Here is an 8,162-nt window from a genome sequence, read left to right as displayed (position 1 = left end):
TTCATGCTCCAATGTTGAGTTGAGTAGGTGCACCCTCAAAATGCAAAATACTTGCTAACTGGCCTTTCAGAGTTTGCAGTCCCCTGTTCCAAATAACAAGTTTCACAGAGCAACTGTTGGGTGCGGACTGACTGAATTAATGGTCTCTGTGCTTTGCCCTTCCTCGTATCCATGTCTTTTAACTTTTTTTCAATCTGGGGCAGTGAGCATGCTAACTAAGCCCACGCTGTGCCACTGAGCCAGGCTCCCTGCTTTTACCCACGACTTTGGAAACTGTATTGCCTCCCACTCTGATCCTGGGCTCAGTCACATGACTTGCTCTGACCAATGGGTGTCTAATCAGAGGCTTGAAATGGGAATGCACACTGGGGCTTGTTCTCTCCTGCTCCTCAGCCACTGTCTGTGAACAGGCCCAGCAAGGCTAATGGGCTGGAGGATGAACCACATGCCCAGAGCTGAGTAACCTGGCATTGCGCATGAGGCCACCTGGGTTAGCCAACAGTTAAAGGATCTGAAGCTCACCACAGCTGCCTAGTTGACGCGCAGCTGACCACAGACACGCACAAGCTGGCCTGGCTAAAATCAGCTAGCCCCAGCCTGCTTCGGTTGAACCTGTGACTCAAAAAAGACAAGTATGAGTGTACGTCAATGAGTTTGGTGGTGGTCTGGCAATAGACACTAGTATATGAATTTTTAAATTTTCTTTTACCAAAACAGGATAAGGAGCATTTTATTCTCCTGTGAATACTTCAACCTCTGATAGAGAGTGTCCAAAGGAAGCACATAAGTCTGGAACTCCAGCTGGGGGGCTGGGTATCAGAGTGCATGAAATTTTGCAGAAATACCTTGACTCACACTGGGGCTCAGTATGTACCTGTATTTGACCCATGGCTCACCCTGCCCACTGGTCAAGTAGATGCTGAGGCTCTGACTTAGCATGCCTCTTAACCATGCAGAGATTTAGCTAGACAGACAGACTCCACCCACCATTATGGAAAAAAGAATTCAATTTATTTCCTATTTATAAATGTAAAAAAGTACCTTGGGTAAAAATCTAAATATTTAAGATGTGATCAGTCAGGCTCACAGTAATTATCACTCTTTGCATCCTTTGATCAATCAAGTGTGGTGCTAGAAGAGTAGGGGCTGGGAGGTCCATTCCAAGACTGAATCAAAAGCTTTAAAGGGTGAGAGCCATGGCGCCCACAGTAAGGAGGAGGGTCAGGGGAATGAGTGGTACAGAGGAAACAGACAGAACTGAGGTAGGAGCCAAGGAAAGCTTATGTACTAGAGACTGGGGAACACTTTAATTTGCAAGAGGGAGGCTCTTCCTTCCTGAATGCTGAAAACACCTGGCCTGGTCCTGTCCGTGGCATTCCAACTGTTTCCTGACACAGATGGCTTACATTCCCTGAAGAGCAGCTCAGGTGGCTTTGACCAGGAAGACTTTCATCAGTGTGACAAGACGCAGTCACCTTCGGACTTGCATGAACTCCTTGCGCAGCCATAAAGAGTCCTGGTAAAAGCGGGGGTCACCCAGTCTCATAGCTGTCCGTTTGTAGAAGTAACAGTACAGCACTGCCACTAAGGACAAAAGCAGAAAGAAACCTCAGGAATGATCCAGAAGGTTCCTTTCAGGGCGAGAACCAAACCTAATGAGGCTGAGGCCTATCCCATCATTTCCCACTATCTCCCAGTAAGGCCAATACTCTTTTTTTCTGTCCTTGGTGTGGCAATCCAACCATCCCAGGCCAGCTGTGACAGGGCTGGAAAGGCAAAGGGCCTCACTGCCAAAGACCTATCTGGGTCCCAAGTGAGCCTGAGGTTGCTCTGGTCCTTACCTAGTCTCTGGAATACAAACAGTGTTTGAAGTCCATCTGTCCAAACAAAGCGGTTGGGGCTTTTCCAGCGTAAGTTCTGAAAGAGATATGAGTAGGTGGGGAAAGGTTAATGGCTACATCACCAACTTGTCTGGCTGCAGAGAAGCCACTTAGCTGAAAAATCAGGCCAATCTCACCTCCTTTTTACAAGCTCAAGGAGTGTTTCTCAAGGGAGCTTCCTTTTCTGCTGCACAGGGAACATTCTTTAACCCTGAGGGAGGAGGCTTGAACTGAGTATTTACTCCTTCTACTCCATTGCCTTTGCCAAGGAGAAATTACACATATCATCTTAAGAGTTCAGCTGGCCGTTGTCTAGCCTTGAAAATCCGTCAGGCTCAGCTCCCGTCAGATAAAGGTTTTGGTGCACTCAGGGCTTAAGTAGATCAACAATTTGAGATTACGAAGTCAAGGACCTACTTTGGCTCCAGGAACTAAAGCACAGAATCCCCTGCAGGAAGCACCTTGAGCCTTCAGTACTGCTCTACATCTCTCCTGTGAGCCCTACTTCTCTCCACAGGGTCACAAGGACAACTGAATTAGGGGACAGCTGAGAAGGCAGTTTTAGTAAAGAAGTCACTAGAGGCCCTAAGGTTTTGTTATGTTTGTGGTTCTGCAGATCAAGCCCAGAGCCTCACACATGCTATGCAAGCAGCGCTCTCACTGAGTTGCACCCCCACCCTGAGGTTTTAATGTGTTCCATCAAAATAAGAACATGAGATACTCAAAGAGATGGAAGAATCTGTGAAACAGAAAAAATCTGAAACCATGATAACTGGATCTGACCTAGAGCCTGCGTTAAAACCAAAGGGAGGCCCCTTGGGAGCTACTTCTCCTAGTGTAAGGATGGGGACTCAGTAGACGGCATGAAGTGCAAGAAGGAAAGCAGCACTCTTGCTTGGCTATTTCCCAGAAAGAGCACTGATTATACCACTAGCCAAGGGACACTATTGCCTAAGAATCTGCTTAATCAACACCCCTCTTCCCAAACAGCTAGTGATAAAACAGATGCAACTTCCTGTTTTACCCCAGGTAGATCTGTTTGGGAAAAGGTAAATTAATTGTTCCAGAAGACCTCTTGGAGTTTGGGATAAGGCTGTTCTTTAACACAGAAGTTTGGGCAAAAGTGCCTGTGACACTCTCACCTGCCTAGCACTCCAGCCCAGAGCACTTTCATTCACCCCAGGCCTTACCAAGGATTCTGTACGACATAAAAGAATGACGTGGGGTTCTCAGAGGAAAGATGTCCCTGGCTCTTTAAAGAGTCCAGAATTCAGAGCTCCAGTCTTACCATGACCCAGACATGAAAGGAGATGCTGAGGGCGAAGTACACAGTTGTCAGGATGATGGTCCCTTTGAACTTATGGAATAGGAGGTTGACCAGGCCAGCCTGGAAGACGAAGGTGTTGAAGAACATGAGGAAAATGATGATGATGTTGAAGAGGATTGCAATATCCTGGATGCTGCAGACATATAAAACAAAGCACAGCCAAATGGAGGTCTTGTGTGAGGACCCAAGGACTGGCCCTAAGTCCTGAGGGACATCACAAGGTCTGTCCTCTGTGATATAGTCACCCAAATTCCCCACAGACAGCATGGACTTTGAGACCCAAATGACACATAACTAAAATTACCCACTGAGTTACAGTTCAAAGACAAGGATTTCCTGCTCTGATTCTCCTTCCCCTCTCTCTCTCACCTTTTTTTGTTTTTGGTGGTGCTGGGGACCAAACACAGGCTTTCTGCATGCTAGGCAAGTACTCTCCACTAAGCTGCTTCCCAAGCCCTTGGATTTTTGGGACAGGGTCTCACTACATAGCCCATGCCTTGGAACTTGCTATGTAGCCCAAGCTGGCCTGGAATTTGCGACCCTCTTGCTTCAGTCTCTCGAATCCTGAGATTACAGGCATGGGTGACCACAACCAAACTGCTTCGACACTCTTAAATTCAATAAACCTGCCAGGTACTTTGGAGAAGCTAGTTTCCTCCCTGTGTCTAGAAAATGCCTGGCCCTGTCAACAATTTTATCTAACCAGACAACAATTTCCCCATTTTTGCCTTCCCCCAACTTTGCCTTCATGCCACGAGTCTCAGTTCTTCAGAAACACTTTCCTGTAATTCCATAGCTGCCTCCTTCCGCACCACAGTAACCTTATATATGACCTTACTTTTTTTTTTGTGGTACTGGAATTTGAACTCAGGGACTCATGCTTGCTAGGCATGAGTACCTGCCAGCCAGGTATTCTACCGCTTGAGCCACTCCACCAGCTCTTTTTGTGTGTGTGTGTTGGGTATTATTTTTTGAGAGTGTCTTGCTTTTTGCCTGGGATGTCCTCAAACTACGATCCTCCTGAGCCCTGCCTCCTGAGTAGCTAGGATTATGGGTGTGAGCCAGTGGTACTTGGCTTTTTTTTTTTTTTTTTTTTTTTTTTGAGATAGGGTCTGACTATGTGGTTCAGCATAGCTTCAAATTTGCAATCCTCTTGGCTTGGCCTTAAGAGTGCTGGAATTATAGGCCTGAACCACCATTCCGAGCTTGACCTTGCTATTTCAAAGTATCCTATTTTGCTTTATGTAGTTCTGTTTCTCTCCAGGAGAACAGGAACCCCCTGCAAATGGCAGCTTGCCAGGTTTACCACATAGACTGAACTGTCTGGAAGGCTAATGAGTGCTTGCTGAATGAAGGACAACCATGTCCAGGACTGAGGTTTTCATTTAAAACCGCTGCTATTTTGCAATCCTCTTTCATGGCAAAGACAAGATTTCCATGTATAGATGGAGAAAAAGACAAGGCCCTCATAGCCTCTGTGAACTGCTCCCCTTATCCCCAACTACATAAAAATAGGATCTGTGAGCATAGAGCTATGTGGCACAGAGAAACTGGAACAAATTTTTTTTTCGGTGGAACTGGGGGGTTTTGAACTCAGGGCTTCGTGCTTGCAAAGCACACTTTGCTCTGGTTATTTCGGAGATGGGATCTCTGGAACTATTTGCCCATGATGGCCTTGAACCTTAACCCTCCCAATCTCAGCCTCCCAAGTAACTAGTATTAATTCTACTCACCCTGGTATTTCTTTACTAATAACGTTATTTACTTATTTAATTTTTATTGTTGTGCCAGGGGTACATTATGACATTTACAAAAGTTCTTACAATATATCATACTTGAATTCACCCTCTTCACCATATTTACTTATTTTATTTTTCATGTGGTACTGGGGGCCAAACCCAGGGCCTTGTGCATACTAAGCACACCCTATCCCATTGAGCTACACTCCTAGAGCATCTACTGAGACTTTCAAATGCTAAACCATCACTTGCAGGGGCTTTCAAGCTGCTTGGGTTCAGCCTTCCAGGCCCGCCCCCTACTCACATGAAGAGTACCAGCTGGATGACTGGAGCCATTCGCAGCAGCTCTGAGAAGGAATTGACAAACAGGTCATAGGACAGCAGCAGGAACTGCAGGGTGAGTACCAGGCTGTAGTTGCTGGTCTGCAGCATCTTCCTTCTGCTTTCTTCGGCTCCCAAGGGCACATTCCACAGTTCCCCAGAAAATGACTCCTGGCTCACTTCCTACGTACTAAGGGAGAGGCATCTAGTTATTCCAGATCAGAGTTGTTTCCCTTGCTTTAGGGCAAGGACCTATTGGGGGTGGGGGGAAGAGGCAAGGTTAGAAATGTATTAACAAACATTTACTGAGCACCTACTGTGTATCAGGCACTGTTCCAGGTGATTGGGATATGTTACTGAACAAAACCAGCAACCAAAAAACCTCAGCTAAAGCCAGGTACAGTGGTGTACACCTGTAAACCCAGCAGCAGGATGCTGCTGGGATGCTGCAGCAGGAGGATAGCAAGTTTGAGCCCAACCTAGGCTACATAGAGACTGTTCCAATAAATAAATAAAAAACAAAACAAAACTAACTCGTCATTCCTTGTAGGAACATCACTGTCAAACCTTCCTCCATGCATTCTTCTAAATGCACACCTTTTTCTTTTTTTGAGACAGGATCTCGCTGTATAGCCCAGTCTGGTCTCATATTATTAATCCCATTGCCTCAGCCTCCTGACTGCTGGAATTACAAATGTGAACCACCCACCACGCCTGGCTTAAATGAACAGCTCTTTCTAACCAAAAAAATCTAGAGGTGCTACAGAGAAGACAAACCTCTTCGTCAAGTAGCAGTAGTAATAATAATTATAGCAGCAGCCCTTATATATCACTTGCAATGTGCCAGAGACTGTCCTAATCATTGACATTTAAATTTAACAATCTTGGCTATCAGAATATTCATTTAGTTTTTCGATTCTGAGTTGGTGAGTATTCACAATGTGTGGAAAAGCATGACACAGACCATATGATCTCAGTTACCTGAAATGGATCCTGTGTGTACACACAGGATTTAGGACATCCCAACTGTACTTCTTGTAGCTATGGATGATTTTGTTCTTTCCTTTTGTGTTGGTTTCCTGTAATGCACATGTTAACTAAATAAACGTTATTTTAAAAACCTGAAAATAAAATAAAATAAACTTAACAACCACCTTAAGATACTTCTTACTTTCTTTATCTTACAGATAAGAAAACTGAGGCACAGAGAGGCGAATAAGTTGTCCAAGGTCACACAGCTGTTAAGTGGCAGAGCTGGGATTTTTTTTTTTCTCCCACCCCATTTACAATACAGACCAGGCACAAGGCCTGGGCTGAGGTGTACATGGGGTAGGTTTACTTTGCCTCCTTCTTCTATACAGTCAGTGTAAGAACACAGCCTGTGGTAAGCACCAGGAGGCTAGAGCTGGGATTCTGATCTAGATGGTCCGGGTTGAGAATCTGTTTTTTTTTTTTGGCAATATTGGGGTTTGAACTAGTACTTTACTGCTTGAGCCACGCCCCCCAGCCCAAGATTTTAACTACTGGGCTAACCAGTCTCTTATGTAACTGGTAGACTGATAAGTAATTAGGTGGGGAAAATGGACACACAGAAGTGGGAAGTGATCCAGCCAGCCAGCCAGCCAGCCAAACCTGAGAGGACCTAGTGCTCTCCTGGAAAGCTTTGTTAAGGGGATGGCTGCAACACTGGCACTAAATAAGGGGGGCTGAGCCTTTGTCTGCATACATTCCAAGACCCACAAGTTGCTCTGTGACCCTGCAGCTAAATCAAATATATAAGCAAATCTCAAGGTGCTTCAAGTGCTAGAGAGTTTAAAGTACCATCTGTAGAATGTTTTACAATTTACAAATTCTTCTCCTATTTACAACCTTACTTAATCCTAAAACTTTCTTGACAAGTAGCCATTTTAATGCATATAATCCCCCATTTCGCACAGTGGCTCAGAGAGGTTAGGTCCCTGTTCCATTTCACCTGGCGGAGAAGTACCCTTACTAGATTTATCATTGTGGCTTCTCTGGGCCCGAGTTTCTCATTCATTAGATATTGATAGCTACCCTTTACAAAGCAGCACCAGAATAAACTTGCTAACCAAGATAACTAACTTCCTTTAATCCTCGCAACAACTCCACAAGGTGGGAAAGAATAATCCCCTGACTACAGGCAAGGTCACCGGGTTATAGTTCAACTCATTCCCTCCAGGTTCAAGTAAGCAGAGACAGTATTTCTAACTAGGTGTGGCGCCAAATACACCAGTCGCAGGCCTCCACGGATGGCTGCTGTGAGGATCCGTTATAAAGAAATGTTCATCGCTCTCCCTACGTGGGCGATCATCCCTCCAGTTTAGGGCGGTGGTGATTCCCAAGGAAAAGCCACACTCTTCACACTCTGCCCACCGCTACCCGCCGCCTTCCCTATCTTGCTAGAGCAGTTTCCCTCGCCCTTCCCTATCGACTTACAAATGGGTCTGTCTTGGCAAAAACTCCGAACCAAGAACAACAGTAACAAAAATTCTGATTTCCCTTCACCCTACCCGCTTATCATTCACTCTCACCTGAAAGCGCCAACGTCGGTTGTCATGGAGACACGGTCCTGGCTTCCGTATACCCGCTTTAAATTCCGGAAGTAGATGGCGGACGCGGGCTCCGTTGCGCACTTGTCCAGGGCTTCTACTTCCCGCTCTCTGGCCAGCCTGGCCGCCATGTTTAGGCTGTGCGTTCGTGGGCTCGCGCTGGTCCCGGCCAAAACCTCCCACCCATGGCCCATGCGACCTTGCTGAGGGTCAGCCCCTGGCAGCAGACTTGCGTTAACCTCAACATTTCCCTTGTTGGGAGGGCGGTGAGGCTCAGGGCAGATGCGTGCCAACGTTCTTAGGTCGGGAGCCGGACATGGGCGCG

At 46.2% G+C, this 8,162-nt stretch overlaps 1 protein-coding gene and 1 non-coding gene across 2 annotated transcripts; both read right to left on the bottom strand.

Annotated features, from left to right (window-relative positions):
* Positions 1-989: 989 nt before the first annotated feature.
* On the bottom strand, positions 990-7,957 carry Tmem138 (transmembrane protein 138). Its single transcript, XM_020165076.2, has 6 exons — positions 7,820-7,957; positions 6,249-6,346; positions 5,251-5,457; positions 3,169-3,340; positions 1,842-1,917; positions 990-1,584 (listed from the first exon to the last, which is right to left on the bottom strand). Exons 3-6 carry the CDS (start codon positions 5,376-5,378, stop codon positions 1,472-1,474), a joined length of 489 nt encoding a protein of 162 aa, XP_020020665.1. The 5' UTR covers positions 5,379-5,457; positions 6,249-6,346; positions 7,820-7,957; the 3' UTR covers positions 990-1,471.
* Positions 6,537-6,668, bottom strand: LOC141416635 (small nucleolar RNA SNORA51). Its single transcript, XR_012441266.1, has one exon. It is a non-coding gene; the product is annotated as a small nucleolar RNA SNORA51 (small nucleolar RNA).
* Positions 7,958-8,162: the final 205 nt, after the last annotated feature.

The sequence above is a fragment of the Castor canadensis genome, chromosome 1 (assembly GCF_047511655.1).
Source record: "Castor canadensis chromosome 1, mCasCan1.hap1v2, whole genome shotgun sequence".
Classification (NCBI taxonomy): domain Eukaryota; kingdom Metazoa; phylum Chordata; class Mammalia; order Rodentia; family Castoridae; genus Castor; species Castor canadensis.
Note: the sequence above shows the minus strand (reverse complement) of the source record. Positions and strands in the feature narration are given on the sequence as shown.

Excerpts from the sequence above, each read along its gene's own strand:
- Tmem138 (XM_020165076.2), bottom strand. The coding sequence starts at position 5,378 with ATGCTGCAGACCAGCAACTACAGCCTGGTACTCACCCTGCAGTTCCTG. Across the intron at positions 3,341-5,250 it reads ATCCAGCTGGTACTCTTCAT|CATCCAGGATATTGCAATCC; the intron begins GTGAGTAGGGGG and ends ATATGTCTGCAG. Across the intron at positions 1,585-1,841 it reads GTTTGTATTCCAGAGACTAG|TGGCAGTGCTGTACTGTTAC; the intron begins GTAAGGACCAGA and ends TTTTGTCCTTAG.